At 42.0% G+C, this 24610-nt stretch overlaps 1 protein-coding gene across 3 annotated transcripts in view; it reads left to right on the top strand.

Moving 5' to 3' along the window:
• luzp2 (leucine zipper protein 2) overlaps positions 1–24610 on the top strand; it is a 383970-nt gene that overhangs the window by 152189 nt on the left and 207171 nt on the right. For all 3 annotated transcript variants that reach the window (XM_060838606.1, XM_060838604.1, XM_060838605.1), the window contains exon 2: positions 24275–24392. In XM_060838606.1, the coding sequence (XP_060694589.1) occupies positions 24275–24392 (118 nt within the window). The remainder of the gene's footprint in view (positions 1–24274; positions 24393–24610) is intronic.

The raw sequence follows: 24610 nt of genomic DNA, 5'->3' as shown, positions 1-24610 counted from the left end.
GATATGGACAGGGGAGATGGAGCATGAACAAGTGGAAGGTGGTGACTCTCATTCACCCAGCACTGCCCACAGAACTACCTCGCAGTGATTACTAGTCTTTTAGTTGGATGACAGAATAAATTTTTTTTATTTGCTAACGGAAGGGATTGAGTATCTTTAAGATGTTAAAATGTACAGAATAACCTCACCCTTTTGTATCTTACCTTTGGGACCTTTGTGAACACGATTCTGATTTCCAGGAGATTGAGTTTGAGTCGGACTCATCAACTAGCTAATCCTTCCTGAGGAAGTTAGGGGGAGCAGGTGAAGGTCTTGATCAGCCTTACCTGATGACCCTTCAATTATAGTTGAAAATGTGTTGCTGGAAAAGCGCAGCAGGTCAGGCAGCATCCAAGGAGCAGGAGAATCGACGTTTCGGGCATGAGCCCTTCTTCAGGAATGAGGAAAGTGTGTCCATCAGGCTAAGATAAAAGGTACGGAGGAGGGACTTGGGGAAAGGCCATTGGAAATGCGATCGGTGGAAGGGGGTCAAGGTGAGGGTGATAGGCCGGAGTGGGGTGGGGGCGGAGAGGCCAGGAAGAAGATTGCAGGTTAGGAAGGTGGTGCTGAGTTTGAGGGATTTGACTGAGACAAGGTGGGGGGGAAGGGAAATGAGGAAACTGGAGAAATCTGAGTTCATCCCTTGTGGTTGGAGGGTTCCCAGGCGGAAGATAAGGCGCTCTTCCTCCAGCCGTCGTGTTGCTATGGTCTGACGATGGAGGAGTCCAAGGACCTGCATATCCTTGGTGGAGTGGGAGGGGGAGTTGAAGTGTTTGAGCCACGGGGTGGTTGGGTTGGTTGGTCCGGGTGTCCCAAAGGAGGCCACATTGGGTGCAGCGGATGCAGTAAAAGATGTGTGTGGAGGTGCAGGTGAATTTGTGGCAGATATGGAAGGATCCCTTGGGGCCTTGGTGGGAAGTAAGGGGGGAGGTGTGGGTGCAAGTTTTGCATTTCTTGCAGTTGCAGGGAAAGGTGCCAGAAGTGGAAATTGGTTGGTGGGGGGTGTTGGACCTGACGAGGGAGTTGCGGAGGGAGTGGTCTTTTTGGAATGCTGATAGGGGAGGGGAGGGAAATATATCTCTGGTGGTGGGGTCCGTTTGGAGGTGGCGGAAATGACAACGGATGATATGATGTATATGGAGGTTGTATTGCCAGACCATGGCAACACGACGGCTGGAGGAAGAGCACCTCATCTTCCGCCTGGGAACCCTCCAACCACAAGGGATGAACTCCGATTTCTCCAGTTTCCTCATTTCCCCTCCCCCCACCTTGTCTCAGCCAAATCCCTCGAACTCAGCACCGCCTTCCTAACCTGCAATCTTCTTCCTGACCACTCTTCCCTCACCCCCACTCCGGCCTATCACCCTCACCTTGATCTCCTTCCACCTATTGCATTTCCAATGCCCCTCCCCCAAGTCCCTCCTCCCTACCTTTTATCTTAGCCTGCTGGACACACTTTCCTCATTCCTGAAGAAGGACTCATGCCCGAAACGTTGATTCTCCTGCTCCTTGGATGCTGCCTGACCTGCGCTTTTCCAGCAACACATTTTCAGCTCCGATCTCCAGCATCTGCAGTCCTCTTCAATTATAGTCCCTGGCATCCTGTTCCAGGCAGAGCTAGCTACTGAAACAATCAATATGTCTTTTTACCTCGAGGATGGTGAAAATCTGGAGCTCACCGCCTGATGGGGTGGAGGAAGCAGAAACCCTCAAGATTTAAGAAGTTCTTAGATGCGCACTTGCGATGCCAAAGCAGACAAGTCTATGGATCAGGTGCTGGAAAATTGGGATTAGAATAGTTAGGTGGTTATTTTTGACTGTCACAGACTCGTTGAGCCGAAGGACCTTTTATTGCGTCGATGGCTTTATGGTTCCTGAGGTTTGTCAAGATGCACATTAAGGAATGAAGCCTGTTTAGGTTATTACAGAAAAGATACAAGCGATGAGCAAGTGGAAATAACAACACTGTTCCATTTCCATCTATACTTTAATATCATTACCATTCCTACTACTCTGAATGTGGGACTTCACTCTAATAAACAAAACTGAGAGTTTATGAAGATAAATAATCCTATTGTGGACCGGAGCATTTCATGCTGTCCTTTTCAATATTTCTCGAATCAAAGCAGTGAACATCTAGACATGGTGTATGAAGCAGGGCTGGGAATTACAATAAATAAGAGTGCTTATTTGTCCCCTGAACGCTCTGGGAAGCTAATGCACTTTCCCTTTGTATCAATGTGATATGGTTTGATTCCTGCCTCAATTGATGTGTAAAAAGGGGTAGCATAATTGGGATGGTGAATCTGGGATGCGCGCATAACTAAGCTATCACTGTGGTCGATCCATTATTGGCTTGATTGTCAGATGTAAAGGGCGTTAATTAGTGAACTATAAGTGATTCAGTAAATCTACAACCCCTTATACCTAATGCAGGCATGCTTTTAGAGGTGAGTTAATAACATCAGGGCTTGAACACCGAAAGGATTTATAATTAATTGAAGTACCACAGGTGTTTGTATTACACAGTAATTACATTTCAGAATTGGGCTGTGGTTTGATTTCATTCAATCTTCATATCTTTAAATTCAAAGGCATCTCCCTATGATTAGATGAAACTCTTTCGTTTTGGTGGCTGTTCAGTACAGATGGACAAATTGAAGTGTGATGTAACGCTGAATTTCTATCCCCTCTCCCCCGCCTCCAACACACCCAAACGGTTAAAATTCTGAAGTTTACTATTGATTAGAAACTAAGTCAAATAGCTGTATGAATAAGCAGGTCAGAGACCGGGAAATTCTACAGTGAGTAAATCACCTCTTGACCGCCTTAGGATTGTATATTATCTACAAGGCACAAGTCAGGAGTGTGATGGAATGCTCCCCACTTGCCTGGATCGGTGCACCTACAACAGCACTCGAGGATTGATACTATCCAAGGCAAAGCAGGCCGCTTGATTGGCAACCCATCACCATCTTTAGCATTCTCTCACTGCCACTGGTGGTCAGTGACCATATACACCATCAGTGGCATGTGTCTGCAACAACTCACCATGACCCCTTTAAACAGAGTTTCTGAAATTCAACTCCTCCACTACAGAAAAGCATAAGGTCCGTAGATGGAGGGAAGCACCACCACCTGCAAGTTCCTCTCCAAGCCACTCACCAGCCTGATGCGGAACTATATCATTGCCCCTTCAATATCCTTTACATGAAAATTCTGGAACTCCCTGCTTAACAGCAAGAAAACTCACCACCACCATCTCAAGATTGAAGGGAAATGGACAATGAGTTCTGACCAGTGATGCCTCCATCCTGTGAAGGAAAGAAAAATAAAGTAATCTGGTTTCAGGAAGGATGGGAATTAAACTCCATGGTATTGCTTACTGCATTGTCAGGCAGGAGAGGAGATTCAGGGCCAGGGAGAAGGAAGAATAGTTATATCTGTAAGGATCAATACTATGGTAAAAGAGTTCATTTAATTAAGACGTATAGGTTGATGTGAGAAACCCATGGGCAAAAATAGGTAACCACATCCACTTGGAGTATACTCTGGGCCCTTGAATGGTTAGTGAGCAGGAAGAGTAAATATGGAAGCAAATTGCTAGAAAGTTCAGAAACAATGTCTCAGTGATATTTGGAAATTTCAACTTTCCTCATTATTTTGGATGAATCAATGCAAAGGTTATATGCAGTAATTTTAAAATCCATTCAGCCTATTCCTTTCATTAGTATGTCGCAAACTCAACAAGAGATGGGGAAATTCCTGATCCCCCTGTAAGAAATGTTGGTGAGCAGTGGAAAGGCCATCAATGGGGAAGAATGTTGGTGATTGTAATTATAACCACAATTAGATTCAGCATTGTAATGGAAATCAACAAAGATAAACCAGGGGTTTGTATGGGAAAAAGCCAATATTACTGCATTGAATTATGATCTAAAATTTACTGCCCCCAAGAGGTGGGACACGGTAAAAGGTAGGGAGCTGAGTTGGATTTTCTCTGGCCCTGTCCCCTCTCTTTGAGGCAGGCAATTAGTTTCTGTAAATAAAAACCCAGTTAGGAGTCATTTTACATTGCTATTGGTGTTTTCTGAGGATACAGCAATTTCCATCCTTGCCCCTCTTCCAAACATGTGAAGAACATCCAAATGCACCTTATCAACATATGAAAATGGGTAACCACAAAGGTTAGAGACCTAAGTAAACCCCTGTTTGTGGTGGAAGATATGGTCTTTGCATCTTTGAAGGGTGAACACATGTTGAAGTTATGGAAGAGGAATCTGAAATTTTGGGTGGTATAAAAATAATGATGGCAGGGCTTCAGCATTCTTTGTCAGTGAATGAGTTGTTAAACCAGATCAATACATCCCAGTCTGTTCAGTGAAGAAAGGGAAGAATAGCGAAGGCTTTGACTCATAGTCTTCTCTGGCTCCAGGTGTAGTTCTGGAGGACTGCTCATGTTTGACCGGAGATCAAAAGGTGAGGCAGGTTGGATTGACTAGGAGTCAACCTAGTCTCTGTGTGGTGGGAAAGTCATTAGTTGGCATTCTGAGGGACTGGATAAAATCTTCACTTCAACCCTAATCAAGAACATAGAATTGTTAAGGGAAGGTTGTGTTTGATGAATTTGAATGGATTTCTTGAGGAGGTGACAGGGAAGGCCAGGAAAGGTTGTACATTTAATGCAGTTGACATGGATTTGACTAAATGTCTTGGCAAGGGTCTACATGGTAATCTTGGCAGATAAATGCAGTGGAATCTAAGAGAAAGTGGTAAGTTAGACCCAAAAATTAACTGATTGGCAGGATCTGGCAAATGATTATGCTTAACAGCTATTTTTATGATTGATCATCTGTTTCCATGAGCTTCCCTTTTCATGGCTCCTATCAATGAATCAGACTTTAATGTCAAGGACATGGTTAAAAGTTTCCGGATGATACAAAATGTGACCCTTTGGTAGAAAAAAGCTGTTGACTGCAAGAAGAGGTGATGGACTAGTAATGTGGATGGTTGCCTGGCAAATGGGATTTAACTCAAAGAATTTTAAGGAAATGTGTTTGAGGGAGGCGAGCATACAATGCAATAGTCAATAAATGATGGCCTGCTAGGAAGTGAAAACAAACAAGGGGTCTTTGGAGTGCATGTCTAACTGTGGTTGAGAAAGCCTTATTCATCTTTAATGTTCTTTATTAGATGACATATAGAATATAGGAGCAGGAATTCAGGATTCTTATGGCATCATGGTAGTGCCACTATCTCTGAGTCAGGAGGCCCAGGGTCAAGTCCCATCTGCTCCAAAGATATACAGTTATGGAGAATCATCGAGTCCTACAGCACGGAAACAACCCCTGTGGCCCAAACTGGTTCATGTCAACCAAAATGCCCATCCACACAAACCCCACTTCCCTGTACTTGGCCTATATCCTTCTAAAACTTCCCTATCCATGTATTTGTCGAAATGCCTTTTAAATGGTGTTAATGTACCTGCCTCAACCACTTCTGCTGGCAGCACATTCCATATGTGTACCACCCTCTGTGTAAAAACGTTTCTGTGAGATCCCCTTTCATTCTTCTAAACTCCGGTAAGTTATGGTCCTAACCAATCCAATATCTTTTCATACATCAGTTGTGCCAACACAGGAATAAGTCTGTCAAAACCTTTGTTGCATTCCCTCCATAGTCAGAACATCCATCCTTCGAATAGGCAGCCAATTTAAAGTGGCCGACAGAGGAGTTCAGTAGAAATGATTTCACCCAGAGGGTAGTGGCTGATCTGGACCTCGTCTGAATAGGTGCTGGAAGCAGCAACCTCATCTCATATTAAAGAATAGTATTGAAGCACTATAACCAATAGGGCAACAGACCAGGATCTGGAAGAATAGAATCACTGTTCCCCACCTGGCAGATGAACTGTCATCAATTTTCTGTTTCTATATGGCCAGAGAGAGTGTTACCTCCAGTATCCCTGGAAGTAGAGCAAACGGTCAAGGGCTGATTGGAAACAAAAACAGAAAAGTTCAGTCGGTCAGTCAGCATCTGTGAAGAGAAATCAGAGTTAACATTCCAGGTCCGATCAAGGACCGAATGGACTGGTCCTGATTCGGGTTTGTATGCTGGAATGTTTGAGAGCTCCAAATCAATCATGACATCTGGTACAACGCAACCTAAAACCCATATCCACATTACAAGCGCGGCCAGTGCATAGTCTAATGAGCAGAACCACCCTGAACTTTTATGTAATGAGCTCTTCCCAGGCTAGCACGGGGATTCACTTGCATAGCTAATCAGCTGTGTACCGATACTTAAAGCATTTCACAGATGTATTATTGTTGGGGCCAGTCATCTCACCCATTTGTTCGTGGATCACTGTTGGCAGCATGACAGAGCTTTGTAATTTTACAGAGTGCTGCTGTTGCCCATGGTTCAGCGCCCTTGATCAATGCCATCAGCTGTGTCATTGGGAATGAATTCAATTCTCTCAATGTGTGGCTCCTAGCAGTTTTCATGGCAGTTTCTACAAAGTGCTCATTAAGAGTTGGCCAGCTAGGTTTCCATTCTAAAAAGGCAGCCTCTGGGTAGCTTTTCAACTTTCATAGCTACACTGTAAAACTATGATGTAGAATCTTAAAACTGATACTTGGTCAAAAAAAAATTATCAAGTTTGATGGAGGCATTCTGAACATGAGGTCAACTGGACCTTTTCATCTCAGTTTATCAAGCCTGCCTCATTTAATGGCTTCCCCTTTTGTCCCACATTAGCTCCATTTCTACTGCACACCCAACCTGGAACAATTTTGTAATTGTCTGAATGTGCCAAAGGAGTAGCATCCTTGGTGTCAACACCATCTTCAAAAATGTGTTGCGCATCTGGAGTTAGCCTGCAGAGCATAGCGAGAGAGTGTAGTCAGCCTGGTATGGGGACTGGCAAGGTCCAGGAAGGCAGGGCCATGCTGACCAAAAATTTATAAATTTCACTTTAAGGACAAAAGGGCAACTATGGAGAGAATATGGCTCCTTAAAGATCAGCAAGGCCTGCTCTCTGTGGAACCGCAAGAGATGGGAGAGATATTAAACTAGTACTTTGTATCAGTGTTTACTGTAGAGAAGGATATGGAAGATAGATAATGTGGGAAAACAAATCGCAACATCTTGAAAAATATTCATATTATAGAGGTGGAGATGCTTGATGTCTTAAAACACCTAAAAGTGGATAAATCTCCAGGACCTGATCAGGTGTACCCTAGAACTCTGTGGGAAGCTAGGGAAGTGATTGCTGAGCCTCTTGCTGAGATATTTGTATCATCGATGGCCACAGATGAGGTGCCAGAAGACTTGGAGGTTGGCTAATGTGGTTCCACTATTTAAGAAAGGTGGTAAGAATAAGCCAGAAACTATGGACTGGTGAGTCTGAATTCGGTGGTGGACAAGCTGTTGGAGGGAATCCTGAAGCACAGGATTTATATTTATTTAGAAAGGCAAGAACTGATTAGGGATAGTCAACATGGCTTTGTGCATGGGAAATCATGTCTCATAAATTTGATTACGGTTTTTTGAAGAAATAACGAAGAGGATTGATGAGGGAAGAGCAGTGGATGTGATCTATATAGGCTTCAGCAAGGCGTTTGACAAGGTTGCTCATGGTAGACTGGTTAGCAAGGTTAGATCATGTGGAATACAGGGAGAACTAGCCATTTGGATACAGAACTGGCTCAAAGGTAGAAGATTGGGTGCTGGTGGAGGGTTGTTTTTCAGACTAGAGGCCTGTGACCAGTGGTGTGCCACAAGGATCGGTGCAGGGTCCTCTGCTTTTTGTCTTTTACATAAACAACATGGATGCGTACTTTGGAGGTGTAGTTAGTAAGTTTGCTGATGACTCCAAAATTGGAGGTGTAGTGGACAGTGAAGAAGGTTACCTCAAGTTACAATGGGATCTTGATCAGATGGGCTAATGGGTAGAGTACTGGCAGATGGAGTTTAATTTAAATAAATGTGAGGTGCTGCATTTTGGAAAAATCAAATCAGAGCATGACGAAGAGACCTTGGAGTGCAGGTTCATAGCTTTTTGAAAGTGGAGTTACAGGTGGATAGGATATTGAAGAAGGTGTTTAGTATGCTTTCCTTTATTGGTCAGAGTATTGAGTACTGTAGTTGAGAGGTCACGTGGTTCCACTAATTTTCGAGCATTGCATACAATTTGGGTCTCCATCCTATAGGAAGGATGTTTTGAAACTTGAAAGGGTTCAGTAAAGATTTACAAGCATGTTGCCAGGGTTTGAGGATTTAAGCTATAGGGAAAGGCTTTATAGACTGGGACTATTTTCCCTGGAGTGTCAGAGGCTGAGGGATGACCTTGTAGAAGTTTATAAAATTGAGGGGCTTGGATTGGCCTTTCCCTTGGGTGTGAGAGTCTAAAACTAGAGGGCATAGGTTTAAGGTGAGATGGGAAACATTTAAAAGAGACCTAAAGGGGCAACATTTTCATGCAGAGGATGGTGTGTGTATGGAATGAGCTGGGTGAGGAAGGCACAATTACAGCATTTAAAAAGCATCTGGATGGGTATATGAACAGGAAGGGTGGAGAGGGATATGGGCCAAGTGCTGGCAAATGGGACTAGATTTACCTCTGATATCTAGTTGTCATGGATAAGTTGGACTGAAGGGTCTTTTTCCCTTTTGTTCATCTCTGTCTCTGTGACTGTGAATTCTAATGAGTATAGGCTCAATCAACCACATACAGCAAACCCGCTAACCTAGGACTCAGTCTGGTGAACATTGGCTGCACTCCCTCTGTAGCAGTATCTCATTTCTTTGGGAAGGAGGCCAAGCCTCCACCATACTCCACTCCCTCTGTCAAGGTTTCCATTCCGGGACATGAGCTAATCATTCAGTATGTATAATCTGGTGATCTCTTGAAAGATTGACTGGCTAAGGTCTTGATGGTCATGGTTGGGTTGTGCATACAGTTTAGCTTTGTTGCTTGTCATCTTTGGTCTTCTCAAGGAAATACAAGTGAAGAGTTCATTGGCTGGCTAGAAAGAATGTGGAGGTCAGTCCCTGTCAGTTGCAAGAGACATGCATATTGGTCATCAATGCTGTTTTTCTCTCTCCTGACTACCCTTTATGAACAGCACATTCAAAATCCTGTCTACCTATTGCCCTTTTTTTTCTTCACTCTCAGCATTGTAATTGTAAGCCTTCAGAGTTCTGATGTTTGCCATCACATGAAAGCAACTTCAGCATGTTTATTAAACTTGATGTACAGACTTTAACACAACATAACCCATAATCCAATTAATCTAAGCATGAGGTCTCACCCATATTCATCCTCATTCTTTCCTCCCCCCCTCCCTTTTCCCCTCCCCTTTTTTCTTTCTTTCTTTTTTTCTTTTCTTTTTTCTTTTCTTTCTCTCTTTCTTTCTCTCTTTCTTTCTCTCTTTCTTTCTCTCTCCCTCCCTCCCTCCCTCCCTCCCTCTCTCCCTCCCTCCCTCTCTCCCTCTCTCCCTCTCTCCCTCTCTCCCTCCCTCTCTCCCTCTCTCCCTCTCTCCCTCTCTCCCCCTCTCTCCCTCTCTCCCTCTCTCTTTTTCTCTTTCGCTATCTCACTCTCTCACACTCTCTCACTCTCCGTTTATGGATAGAACTTAGAAACCCGTCCAAACTGTTGAAATAACTGTGCAGTTACTTCAATCGTGTCCATCTCCATAGTAACATTAATAATGTCAGCCTTGTATCCAATAGAAATGTTTATTACTGTGGTTGCATAAAGAATAAATATTCTATCTTGGAAGTGATTGGAAATTTTAAGGTAGCACTATTTATAAGCTGCCTTTCTCAACATATTCCTGGGACATTAGAGACTAGCAATGCAACCACTGTAAGCAGTTGTGCTCCTGCCACTGTCTTCAAGGTGAATATCATTTTATTTCTTCCATTAAACCACATGTCCATCAAAACACGAGTTCTAAGCTTCAAGCTAGGATTGGCTTCCATAATCAAGTTGGTCTCTGCTCATTTCAGACAGAATATGGTGGCCACCCATTTGCAGGCTCATTAGAAAATTGCATTGAATAGTCCTCTAGCAGCATAAAATAAGTTACAAATGTTATCTGGCGACCCTTTTTTCCTTGTGTGAATGTGGTAGACAAAAGCTGTAAGAGGCAGTAGGACTTTTACTTTTAACCTTTTCTTTCCAAATTTTTTAATCTTTCTAACTTCTTGAGATTGGAAACTAGGAGTATTGATTACCCTTTTGTGCTGAACTAGGTCATAGAGTCATAGAGATGTACAACATGGAAACAGACCCTTCGGTCCAACTCATCCATGCTGACCAGATATCCTAACCTAATCTAGTTCCATTTGCCAGCACTTGGCTCAGATCCCTCTAAATTCCTCCTATTCATACACCCATCCAAATGCCTTTTAGTGTCTTTGCCTCATACATAACTCTGAGAGCAGAAATACAAATTAGTCAAATATAGTTATAGTGATTGGAGCCAGGTAGATCTCATTGACTGAGGTCCTTGATTGGCCCAAGTTGACAACCCTAATCAGGAAGCCCTGGCTGACAAATATAACGAGGGGATTTAGAATCTCCTCAGTTCAGGTGATTGACTCTGTGTTGGCTGGCCACAGCCAGTGTACAGTGCACATGTGAATAAAGGGTGACATGATACCAGCCTCTGTGCAGTTATTTCAATAGTGAGCATCATAAAGACAGTAGAAAAGCAGGGTAATTACGACTGAGTTAATACTTACGATCAAAGGTGTCAGCAATTTCCATTATGGCAGATTATTTGAATTTGGCAGAAGATGGATCATGTGTGTAAGTTATGTTACTCATTCCTCATGAGGGTCTTATACCCAAAAGGTGGATTCGCTCCTCGGCTGCTACCTGAGCTGCTGTGCTTTTCCAGCATCATACTCTCGACCTTGATCTCCAGCATCTGCAGTCCTCCCTTTCTGCAAGTTTCTTGGCATAGCATCTAGCCAGATGTTGGTGATCTCCAAGGGTGAGCAGTGGTGGTGTCTGGAATCATGTGCCTTATTTGAATGATAACAGACTTGGATGATCTCAAAGCCAGTTGTGCACCTTTTGAGATCACTTTTGAATATGCTGACCCAAGCTTCACATATGAACGTTTTTCATTCAAATTATCACTGTGTAGTGATGAGGAGTTTAGGCTCACTCCTTTCCTTTCTATAAAAAATGAGGTCTGCAGATGCTGGAGATCACAGTTGAAAATGTGTTGCTGGTTAAAGCACAGCAGGTCAGGCAGCATCCAAGGAATAGGAAATTCGACGTTTCGGGCATAAGCCCTTCATCAGGAATGAAGGGCTTATGCCCGAAACGTCGAATTTCCTATTCCTTGGATGCTGCCTGACCTGCTGTGCTTTAACCAGCAACACATTTTCAACCTTTCCTTTCTATGTTGACCAGAAGCATAGAGACTAAAGGTTGCGTATTGATATCATAGCAAGTGATGAGCAGGTTAGTATCTCACTGGCTGTTTGGAAGTTGGGGACATTCTGAGGTTGTGAAACACAATAAGCAAATACACCTCCCTTACGTTTTACATATTATCCAGCAGAACCTTGCTACCTCAGCTTGAACAGAATCCTCATCCCTCAATTTTGTTGGATCCATGCCTGGATAATATCCTATCTGGCGGAGCCTTTAAGCAGCTAAGTATGTGGCATGTCATAAGTACTGAGAATAATCAAAATGCACAACTATGAAGATAAAAGGATTTAATGTGAATATCTACATTTTCCAATGCTTTTAGAAGCTCTACTCCTTTGTAGTCAAGATGAATTGGACATTTCAGAGATTAGCTTTGGAAAAAAAGTAATAAAATTCAAGAAAAGTGATTGAGTAGCCTTGTTGGTTGTCAGATGTGTGCTGTCTGAATGTCGTATAAGTGATTCTTATTCTTGAATTGTTATTAACATTGGACATCAATGTTTTAAATTTCAGTTTTTAAAGAGGGATTGCTACATTGATGTCCATGTTCCAGTTAATAGAAGGTATTGCATAGCAACATAAGTGATGCAATGGAGACACTGCAAGTTTCTTTGGATTGTATTGATTCAATTTCACTTGACCTTTACTTACTTCTGGCACTTACATTTTAAGGATTGATTAAAACACCAGGTTGAACTTATTAAATCAGCTAAAAATAGGAATTTGTCGTCTTTTTTGCCATTGGGGTGAAGTTTGAATATTATCCAAACTCGGAGTGAGATAAACAACAAAGGTCAAAGTGCTATTAATTCCACTGTCCTCTGTGATAGTTCACTGTCAAATCTGAGTGTTTCCAAGTTGATGGGATGTGGCATATTTCTATTGACTGTTGATTAATGAAAATGCGGAGCCTAATTGCAAAATACCCTGAATGTTGTAAAGTATGACACTAAATTGACTTTTATTTTGTAAAGCATGCATAGGAACTAAGCAATTACATGATTCATATAGAAAATGACCTCCATAAATTGAAGAGATGCCGAATGTTACTGCATTTCACCTACATTTATATTAATTCACTGAGGAAATGATTTGAATGTTACAGTCAGAATGACTGGTTTTAATACAGAAAACTGTCATATTAATTTCCTTGCAATGAAAAGAATTGGAATTGCTGTATTTTTCATGGAGAAATGGCCATGTTACAATTACTGTCACATTTCTTGTTATCTCTTAAAGTCAAACTGGAGTGTCAATTTATTGTTTTCCTTTCGCAGTCATTGTGGAGCTTGTCAAATCAGCACATGGAAACAAATTAATTTCTTCCATGGCAATTCATGTTCATTCATTAAAGTTTAATTTAGTTCCATCTTTCACAAGTCATTTTAATACCAAATGAAGAAGAAAGCATTTGATGGTCGTCAATCAAATTTCCTCAAAATAATAGGCTGTGCAGGTGAATTCTTTACATTGGGTGCTTAGTATCTTGACATTAACTTAAGGTCAAGGATATGCATTCCATACAAAATAGAGATTGTCTTTATCGTGCAGTGAATAATAAGGCATAGAATTATGCAGCACCAAAGAAGGCCATTCAGCCCATCATGTTAATGCAAGTTTATGAACAAGTTCTCAAATACTCCTATTCACCTGGACCTTCCTCATAGCCCAGCAGATGTTTCCTGTTTTATTATTCATAGTTCTTTCAAAAGTCATTTATTGAATCTGTTTCCTGCAGAACATGATGTTTATAAAAAGCAATCCTCCTCCTTTCCCTCTTGCACTTTTAGCAATGCTTTTAAATTATGACCCCTTTTTGTAGGCGCTTGATGTTCCTCAGTTTGAGAATGATATCTACTCAGGATCGTGAGTGCCTACAGTGGGCGATCATGTGACTGGATGGGTTGGTTCTCACCCTGTACACCTTTTGGGCAAATGGGACAGGATACCTCAAGGAGTTCTAGGATTAAAGAGCAGGATTTGTTTCTTTTTCTTTGTTTCTTATGTTGCTACTCTGACCCATCATTAAGGCTCAAAGTGTAATGCAGCTGGATGGTGTGTTGAACAGTTGGTTGCAAGTTAATGGGGTGACACGATGGCTCAGTGGTTAGCATTGCTGCCCCTCAGCAACAGGGCCCCAGGTTCGATTTCAGTCTCAGTTGACTCTGTGTGGAGTTTGCACATTCTCCCTGTGTCTGCGTGGGTTTCCTCCGGGTGCTCCGGTTTCCTCCCACAATCCAAAGATGTACAAGTCAGGTAAATTGCCCATAGTGTTAGGTGCGTTAGTTAGGAGGAAATGGGTCTGGGTGGGTTACTCTTCAGAGGGTCAGTGTGGACTGGTTGGGCCGAGGGGGTCTGTTTCCACACTGTAGGGCATCTAATTAATGTCAGTCTGGTGTACTCCAACGAAAGATTCTGAGCGTGTTTGACTTGTTCTCTTTGGCACTCTCTGGAATGTTGGCTTTTTGAGAGTTCAGAACAGAGGATTTCTGTTCACTAGATATCAACAGTCAAACTGTCAGGATTAGTTTCTCTCTGTCTATTCGTTCAAACCCCTCATGATTTTAAATGATTCCATTAAATCCCTCCTTGGCTTTCTCTACTCTAAAGAGAGTAATATTACAATCTTTGCAAGCACAGGCAATAATCAGGGCTTTGCAAATAGCGCCATAACAACAGGAGTCACTGTCAACCTTGAGACAGAGTTTTTTTTGCAAAAGGTCTCGTAATCTCTGAAGCTTTGTTATCCCTTTCCTGATGCAGTTAAAATCCGGTGCTGAGCTCAGAGTGTATCCTGGTATTGTGCATAACTGATGTCAGTATACAGTAATTGGCCATTTACACTGAAGTCTTCACGTAACAACAACACAGGAAGCAAACTGCTTGTAATATATTTCAATTTGAATATACACTTTTAGATTTTATAATTGCAGATAAGGAATGAATTAAGATGACAGCTAAAATAAAAATGAAACAGTATGGGGAATTTCTTAGCATGACCAGCCTTGGATGACTGTCTGTATGGAGTTTGCACATTCTCCCTGTGTCCACGTAGGTTTTCTCCAGATACTCCTGCTTCCCATAGTCCAATTATGCGCAACTTAGGTGAATTGGCCATGCAAAACTGCTCATAGTGTCCAGGGATGCGCAGGTGAGGTGGGTTAGCTATGGGAAATGCAAGGGTGGGGTGGGGTGTCTGAGTGGGATGCTGTTTGGAAAGTTGGTGTGGACTTGTTGGGCTGAATGGCCAGCTTCCACACTGCAGGGATTCTGTGATGTTTACCCAGTATAAAATCAGGATGTTTAGTAATAAACACTCATAGAACATTTTGGGAAAGCAAATCTTAGCAGGACTTATACACTGAATGGTAAGGTCTGAGGGAGTGTTGCTGAACAAAGAGACCTTGTAGTGCAGGTTCATAGCTCCTTAAAAGTGGAGTCGCAGGTAGATAGGATCATGAAGGAGGCATTGGTCTGCTTTTCTTTGGTCAGAGTAATGAGTACAGGAGTTGGGAGGTCATGATGCAGCTGTACAGGACATTGGTCAGGCCACTATTGGAATATTGTGTGCAATTCTGGTCTCCTTCCTATTGGATAAAATGTTGTGAAACTTGAAAGGGTTCAGAAAACATTTACAAGGATATTGCCAGGGTTGGAGGATTTGAGCTATAGGGAAAGGCTGAACAGGCTGGGGCTGTTTTCCCTGGAGCATCGGAGGCTGAGGGTTGACCTGACAGAGGTTTACAAAATTATGAGGGGCATGGATAGGGTAAATAGACAAAGTCTATTGGGGTTGGGGAGTCCAGAACTAGAAGGCGTAGGTTTACAGTGAGAGGAGCAAGATAGAAAAGGGACCTAAGGGGCAACTTTTTCACACACAGTATGTGTATGGAATGAGCTGCCAGAGGAAGTGGTGGAGGCAGGTACAATTGCAACATTTAAAAGGCATCTGGATGGGTATATGATTAGGAAGGGTTTGAGGGATATGGGCTGGGTGCTGGCAGGTGGGACTAGATTGGGTTGGGAGATCTGGTCGGCATGGACAGGTTGGACCAAAGGGTTTGTTTCCATGCTGTACATCTCTATGACTCTATAACAACATTGAATGGTGTATAACTGTGCATTTAAACTTTGTCCAGTGGGACAGATGGTGGAAGGAAAATGTAAGTGATTTTCCATGTATTGTAATCTTGGGATGTCTTGGGATGCTTTCTGGAGGAGGATAGTACCACCAACAGCAGCTTCTGGGTTTGCCTGTATCTCCACACACACATGTGGACTCCCACCATTGCTGTCATTGGCGTAAGGAAAGGTGAATGCAGACCATAGTTTTATTGTCTTCAAAAACTGAAGCCGAATACAATCTGTGAATTTATACACTTTTTTTTTGCTTGGCTTTCTTAAGTTGCCTCAGCTGCTTATTTGGGTAATAGTGCATTTAGTCATTTGAATGATGTTAAGGGGAAGATAGATCATCTGAATGATTGGGATGTGTTTTGGCATGCTGGGTACTTGATTTACAGTGCTGTGATCTTCATTTCAATGATATGGGCAGAACACTGTGGGTAATTGTTCTGTAAGTGCATGTGCTAATCAAATCAGCATCAGCTTCATTAAACAGAATGGCTTTACTGCCAGGAATTATTAGTAGGGGAGGATCAAGGTGTGAGTAAGTCAACATTCTGAGAACTGGAATTGCAATGAGAGATTTCTCATGTACACAGTTTCTTAAGTAGATGAAGCAGACCAAGTTTTGGACTAAATGACTTATGGAAATCTATGTACATGTCGTTCTGCTATAATGCACATTTTGTTAATGTAAATTTGCTGTGATGGGACTGATGAATTGAGGACACCTTTCGAAAGCATGAACTTTTAAAACATGTTGGCGGTAGCACAATTATAGCGCCAACACTAAGTGCTGCTTCTAAAGCAGGATTTTTCTATAATGTGGGCTTGCACAAGAACACAACCATCAGGTTGTAGAAGAATTGCCTGTCCACCACATCAATAATGTAACCCTCATAGAGCCTTTCTGTTACCTCTTCAAACAAAGCAAACTCCTTTAACACCTCCACCATGCCCCTGCTTCCTTATATGGAAAGAGACTCTGTTCAGTCTTTACAAGGCCAGTGATGCCAAGTGGATAGAGATAGAGGCTGGGACCTTTTCTACATTAGGAATGGCTAATTCCCATTTCAGAATGATCTTGGGAATAATATAAAGAGTCAGCACACACTGACTGAACTGTGGACTCCAGGTGGAGATGGCATTTACCTCTGGTCAGGAAATGGCCTGAGGACCCAAGTAAAAGGATCTATTAAAAAAAAATCTGTTTATTTCCTGAACATGGGAGCAATAGGACCATTAGTTGGATGGTCCTGGGAGTTTTGGGGGGTGGGGGGGGGGGGGGGGGGGGGGGGGGGGAGTTGGTGTCGGTGGTTGTCATCTGCTAAAAACGGCTACAGAAGTTATTTCCGAGCAACCTGGATGCCAGAAAGTTTTCCAAAATGACAGACTTCCACCACCCAAATGCACATGAGACACTACCTTGAAATCCATTTGGTGGAGCCAGTGCTTGAGAGAACAAAATTACACCCAATATATTGTTGGGATATTGGTGTTACAGGGAGGCTCTCTTTCAACATTGTGAGGCTATGCATTATCAGCACCTGAATGGAATGCAGATAAACGATACCTTCACTTTAACACAGAGACCAGTGTTCTGACTACTTTTACTGTTCTGCCCATTTGCCACACCAGCATCCTATTTGCTTCCCGCAGTATAAATAGATTTGTTTTTACTTTCCAATTAAGACCCCGAAATGCTTGTGTATACAGGACACACTTCGCAATTTATTAAATACAGAGCTTTTGCTTTACCTGGAACACTGGGCACAAGAATCTTTCTTGTGTAGAAACCTCCATTATTGTAAAAAGTTATACATTGCTCTATCTTAATTTTCCGGATGGTATTGAAAATAATTGCTCATTAACTGATGAAATCTTTGATGGAATATTTAATTAATAACAACATTATAAAGATATGCAATTAATGCCTTTCCAGAATTTCTGTTAAATATTGCCAATTCACTGGTGGACACGTTATTTGAGTTATCTCCAGTCATTGATAAACATTGCCATGCTTTGGTGACCATTGATTTGATGTGAAGGTTACTGTACACAGCTGATAGACACATTTGTATATTGAAAATTCTACCAGGTATGAGGCAACTTGTAAATGCACTGTTAGTACATGCACAAGTTACAGCAGTAAACTGGGCAATATGATGCTTGCTTTAAGATAAAATGTGCTTTGGATCAGTTGTCACAAAGGTGGTCCTTTTTCTAAAAGTTGTTCCTCTTCTCAAGGATGCTGTGTCCTTGGGTTTTTTTTCCAGAGGGATTATGAAACATTCCAGGCTCTGAAATAACTGGTTTTGTACAGAGATGAAAAAGGAGTGGTCAGTCCTGATAACTGGAGTTAAGTTAGAGTTAATATCAGAATGGTGCTGGAAAAGCACAGCGGGTCAGGCAGCATCCGAGGAGCAGGAAAATCGATGTTTTGGGCAAAAGCTCTTCCTCGGGAATCAGTTAGTCAGTTCCGCAGTGGGATGTGCGGAAATAGGCTGCTAAACTCTCTCTCCTTCTGCCCTTCTCACTTCAACGTATAGGCCTTTGTTTCACTTCTACTGCGTTTAACGGGGTTGTTTATTCGGACTGTTGTGCATATTTGAAACAGCATAATTAAGTCTAGTTTGGTTAGATTGAGTTCAGTAGGTATTCTTTATTCTGTTTTTGGTGTTTCTGTAATTTTGTGAATAAATGTTTCTGTTTTTAAAACCTGGCAGTCAACCTAGCTAACTTACTCTGGGTAATTTTCACTGTACACTTAACAAAACAAATTGCAGAGTTATGGTCTGGGCTGCCTTCTTAAGAATGCTTTGGAGTCCATAAAGTCTGGCTTAGTCCATAAGTTATGGCTCAGTAGGTAGCATAATCACTTTAAAGCTTCAGCATTGCTTCCAGTTTTAATCTTTTTCTGACTTGCATATGGTGCATCTCTATTGAATCCTTTCCTTGCCTTCCATGTCTCCATTCGTGGTAAAAGTCCTTTAATGCACATTTATTCTAATCTCACTGACCTCCCAAACAATCTTGCTACACTTCCCCACACCCTACCTATTACTGTGAGACTGCATTCCATTCTCCCAATTCCCCTGTCTCTATTATATTTATTCTGAGGACGCAATCCATCACAACAACATAATGAGTATTGTCACATTTCTGTAATCCCTCACATTCATTACCAGGGTTCCCAAATGTGTTCACTGAATTTCTCATATTTCCACTCTAATTCCAATCTGCTGTCTCCCAGAACCACAAGAGTATTCAGTTAGCCCTCCACTTCCATGCCACCCACCTCCTCTTCAATGGGTCATTTTCCTCCATTTCCATCACACTTCCTCTTTCAGCATTCCAGAAGAATCACTTCCTCTATGACACCCTGGTCCATTCCTAAGTTACCCTCAACGCTCCTTCTACTTCCTGCAGAAAGTTTCTGTAGAATCAGGAAATCAGTCATGTCCTGTCTCTCCACCTTTCAAGGTTCCAACTGCTCTTTTTTGGGGGGGGCGGGGTGGGGAGGGAGTGGGGGGGGGGGGGGGGGGGAATACTCTCAGGTGGACATTTCACTAGAACTCAGGTGGTTCGATCTCTTGGGCTGGGGCAGCGATTGGAGTTTGAGGGCATCCATCCCAACCACCATGACCTTTTCTTAAAATTCATTCTTGGGCTTGGCCAACATTTATTGCCCATCCCTAATTGCCCAGAGGGTGATTGCTTTGCTCTCGCTTGCTCTCAGCCTGGACAAACAGTGGAAGAGTCCATTCCATCGGCTCCCATCCAAACCTCTGTTCTCCCTCGATACTGGTCTACCGGTGCCAGGTGAAACATTTGGAGAAGGAGCAGGATAGAGATGATTAGAGAGGTATAGATTGGGTGAGTGGTAGGTATCTTTTCTCTAGGATGTGAAATTTCAAGATTAAGGGGCACATTTTTCAGGTGAGAGGCCAGAGATTTAAAAAAGACGTGAGGGGCAAGTTTTTACACGGTGATTCATGTGTGGAATGAACTTCCTGCGGAAGTGGTGGATGTGGGCACAGTGACAATATTTAAGAGGCACTTAGATAAGTACATGGATAGGAGAGGTTTGGAGGGACATGGGCCAGGAGCAGGCATGGGAACGAAGGGTCTGTTTTCATGTTGTATGACTCTATAATTTAGTTGATCATATTTTCTGCATGTGCTATCATCACCTTGGAGAGATCGAATGCCAGTTGGGAACTGCTTTATGGAATGTGTGTCCTCAGTCCAAACCCAGGACCCTCAGTCTTAATAGTTTTAATTTGGAGCCGAGCTCTCATTCTAACGTTGCTGTCCTGGGTGACATTGTTCCAGTAAATATTCCATCTCGATGAGGTACTTTTATAACCTGCTGGACTCAATAAGTTTAGGCTATAGTCTGTGTCCATTTTTGTTTCCTTTTCTTGTTTTATATTTCCCTCCTTTCACTCAGCAGCACGCCTGCTGTCGTCACATCATCAGTTCTTTGTTTCTGGAAAGCAATAATATTTCTGTCCCTCATCCTAGCACAGACCACTGTTTTGACCTTGTTCCTATCAGCCCTTGCTTTAAACTTTTCCCTGTTCTGATATAAAGTCTCCTTCCCTGAAAAGCATTAGTGAGCCAGGTTTTTTTTATGACAACTAACAGCAGTTACACTGTCACCATTAAGACTAGCTTTTCCTATTCCACATTTTTACTGAATTGTAATTGCACCATCTGGTATGAAGGGTTTTGAACTCTTCTCCCTTTTTTGTTTTGTTAATCCAGTAACATTCCCACCTTTTTCAAAGTGAAGACCAGATTGTTGTGTTCAATCAAAACGAGAAGTTGCTGGAAAAGCTAAGCAGGTCTGGTAGCATCTGTGGAGATAAAGCAGAGTTAACCTTTTTTGTTATTGATTTGTAACATCTGCAGTTCTTTTGGTTTATATTACTTTGAATTCCTATTCAGCAGGAAGTGTTGACATTGCTACGCTGTTCACCAGGACTGGCTTGAACAAACTGTGAGGTTGTCCTCTATCAGGACACCTGTTAGTGTCATTATACCAGAACTTGTAATGAAGCATAGAAAATGGTTCTGGCTGCTGATGGATGAGACCGGTTGTAACCTGCTGAAGACTCACCCATATTTAGGGATGGGGTGTGGGTTATTCAAGAAGGAGAAAGAGAGAGAGAGAGACTGGAAGAACCGTCCTCAAATTTCCTTCAGTGCTCCAAGCGTGTTCTCCAGTTCTGACGGTACTACAAAAAGCCTGTCATCTTTTCAGTGTTGGTTTTTTGCATAGACATAATCAAAAAACAAGACAGGGAGCACATTAATCCCTCTCAAAAAGAGCACCACCACACTGAATAGGTTATTCCTGAAGTTCCACATAAAATCTAGAGAGTTTGGCACAGTGATGTGACTCTCAATGAGGAAAAAAAAGCCTTTTGAAACTGATCAAGGAATAACTGTAACCAGGGAAATCTAGCACTCTTACACAAAGAATCAGACCTGCAATTATAAGTTATTTCCTGCAGGACTAGTAGTGTTGCTGTGATCCGCAATACCTTCCTACAGCTTGCTTCTAAAGTCCCCTTTCAAGAATGAGGTGTCTTGGTGTACTTTTTTTAATGCACACTGCCTTGGAGTCTGTATTCTTTTATGTTGTATGTATCTTATACCTCATATTATCTTCCTCCAATTAACATTAGAATAATTGCACACAGCACAGAATGGAATGAAATAAATATGACTATTCAGTTTTTACATCAAATAGAATTGTGTGGACCATCTTATACAGAAACGGACCATTCTGTCCAAATAATTGATTCTGATGTTAATGCTCCAGTTGAACTGCCTCATCTTTCTCATCTAACTTAATCAGTGTAACTTTATATTCCATGTGCCTCTAAAAGCATCTGAATTACTTGCCTCTTCCCCTGTAGCATTGGCTGGGTAAGTTATTTCCTCAGCCAGAGTTTATTGTCTGTTTTGATTGCATTGAATGTATGGTCCTTGCTTACATTGGATAATGGTGTGGATGCTTTGTGAATGAGTGAGGAGGCGCTCCCATTCGGACTTTCCCGAAGATAATTGTCTTGGGATTTTGGAAGCAGTTGACTCCATTTAATGAAATGTGTCAGATACAGTCAGGCAAATGTTTAACCATTTTAGAAATTGCAGCTTCAATTCACCAAGGTGCAGTTTCACTAATTTAAAACATGGATCAGTGTTTTCTCTGCCAGAGAGATGTAAGATATGGTTTTATAACTACGTACATCCGAAGAATAATGGGTGCCACACTATCCTATGGGCTCCCACCTTTGCCATTCTGAATAGTTATCTCTCACACTTACATTCTGTCTTACAGGTGGCTAGCTGTCTATTCTGTTACTTATCCCTGACGCTACATGCTCGGACTTTATACATCTGTCTATTATGTGACATTTTATCAATAGCCTTTAGGAAATCCTGATACAATATATTTAATGTGATTAGTTGTGAACATTGAAATCACTGCTACAGATCAAAGTGATCATGGCAACACACTGCCAGCAACTATAATGATGACTTTTTGTCTGTAGTGCATTGATTTAAATGTCCATAATCTGTAAGTGCTGTGGTTCATCAGCCAGATTCGAAACGTGTGATTTTTATTTTCAAATGTACCCAGTTTGAAACACAGTTTCTGGCTAGCTGGTGCTTTTAAGCAGAGTGACAATGTTATTGTCTATCTGAGTTGATTAAATGTTTACTGAGTATATCATTAGGACACACTCCAACCAGAACAGCAGTGTACTTTGGCTGAGAAAGTGGGCTCTGTAGTGCCACCTTGGCACAGCGGCAGTAGTCTGTGCTGGTTGGCTGAGAGGCATCAGCCAAGGCCATGAATATGTGGCAGCAGTACTGGCGTGACTGTCACTCTGAGAGAAACAGACTGATTTTGTACTCTACAGAGACCATCACTCTCCCCGCTCACTCCAATGAGATCCTTCCAATACGCCTAGCAATCTGCGTACAGTCCGACTGTGCAAACTCTCACATCAGCCAGTAATCACTCTGAGGTGCCTGGTCCCCATGACCTGAGGTAAAATCTGAACACTGACATTAACTGGGATTCTGTCAGGCCGGTGGGGAATCTCGCCTACTTACAGGAGAGTTCTGTAATTTTGGTGGAGGATGGTGAAGAGTCATTGAACAAGCAGGCACTTAAGTAGCCACTGTTGAGGCCTCCAATGTGCTGGGTCCCCAGAGTGATTGTCATGCCCATGGTCAGCTGCTGGCCCATCAGAGACCAGCAGCTCCTCATTGTCACCAGTGGGATTTGGTTTCCACGGATAAAGGTATTTCCATTGGGATGGCCACTGGAATCCCTGTTCGGTGGGCTCCATATCCATCATCTTACAAGGAGGTTCTAGCAAGATTTATTTAAAAATGTATTCATGGGACCTGAGCATTGTTGGCTGGGCCAGCATTTATTGCCAGTCTGTAGTTGCCCTTGAAAAGATTTTTCACACCCACTCCTCCTCCCAGGATGTTCCTCGAGCCTTGAAACGCAGGCTGCGCCATCATTTCAACCTAGACTTTTGTGATCAGATTTATTGGACTGTGCTTTGAATCTGTAATCTCAGCAATCCTGATGCTAACTGAGCTACAGTTCAGAATGAATGAGCATTGATAATCTTTAAATGTTCATCTACCGATTTACCACACGGGAACAGACAGCTAGACCAAATCAGCCTTCCATTTCCCTGTATTCACAGCGCAATAAAATACAAATACTCAAACTCTCAAAATTGACCAGAATGGTTCCTAATGAGACCTTTTTGAATAATCAAACCAGACATCAGATTTGTAACTTATTTAATTCTACCCACCCCCTGTCACAAAGACAGACAGACAAACAGACATGGTTAAGGGATAAGTCAAAAGGGAAAAGACAATGAGATATAATTGGCCAGTTGACTTAAGCAGACTCCACGATCCATAACGTCACATGGGATTGTATCTTGCTTGGTTTCCTGAAGATATTAATGCATGGAAGCAGCTTACAGTAGACTTTGAAGAATATTTACTAAATATTGGTAACTCTGATTCTATTCTGTGAACTCTCAATAAATTAATAATGGGAAGATAACTTGAGAGTAATCAAACCTTCTCTCTGTAGTTTTCACAGGCATGATTCTCCTGACTTAAACACAGTTCAAAAACCATTTCAAGTTTTGGTTTCTTTTCTTAACCTGCTACTCTCTCCATGAGGTAACATTCAAAATTCATCAACTGTTTGAGTATAGGATCTCTTTGGTGTGAAACAGCTACAGCAAGCGTTTTAAACAATAAGCGACCTACACATAACTTCTATGTCTGTTCTCATAAACAAATAACACTTCCTTAGCTGCTGCTTTCATAAACAAGTTGCTACTTACAGTCCAAAGGTCACCTACAGCTCTTAGCTCTCAGCTCTCAGCTCCCAGCACCAAACCAAAAATAATTTAAAAAAGATCAGTCAGGGTTCTAACAAATCTTAAAAAGGAAATAAACAATGACCTTGTGTTGTTAGCTCGATAAGTGTTTGCTTTTTTTTCAATCAATGGTCTTGATTTTTAATTGATTAAGTCCAGTTGGGAATTTGTTCATGATTAATCTCTTTGATGTTTTCTGTTTCAGACAGAGTTATGAAGAACTGGAAAGAAAGCTGAAACAGATTTCCTCAGAGAAAAGTAGCCTTCTTCAGCAGCTCTCAAAATCAGGCACAGAATCGCACGGAATGAAAGGAAACCTTCAGGTGAGACTATTTCCCTCGACCACCACCTCCAAGATTTTCAATTCATTCAGGAACATCTCTGTGCCAGAAGTAGGCTTTCACACTGCAGAAATAATTTTCATCAGTTTGGTCCTCATAATTAATACAGCAGAGCCGGCAATGATAAAACAGAATTATCAAAGCTTAGTTACACTCAGTCCAATTATAGATGAGAATTTTAGGAAATTGTTGAACCTAAA

The sequence above is a fragment of the Hemiscyllium ocellatum genome, chromosome 18, assembly GCF_020745735.1.
Source record: "Hemiscyllium ocellatum isolate sHemOce1 chromosome 18, sHemOce1.pat.X.cur, whole genome shotgun sequence".
Lineage (NCBI taxonomy): Eukaryota > Metazoa > Chordata > Chondrichthyes > Orectolobiformes > Hemiscylliidae > Hemiscyllium > Hemiscyllium ocellatum.
Note: the sequence above shows the minus strand (reverse complement) of the source record. Positions and strands in the feature narration are given on the sequence as shown.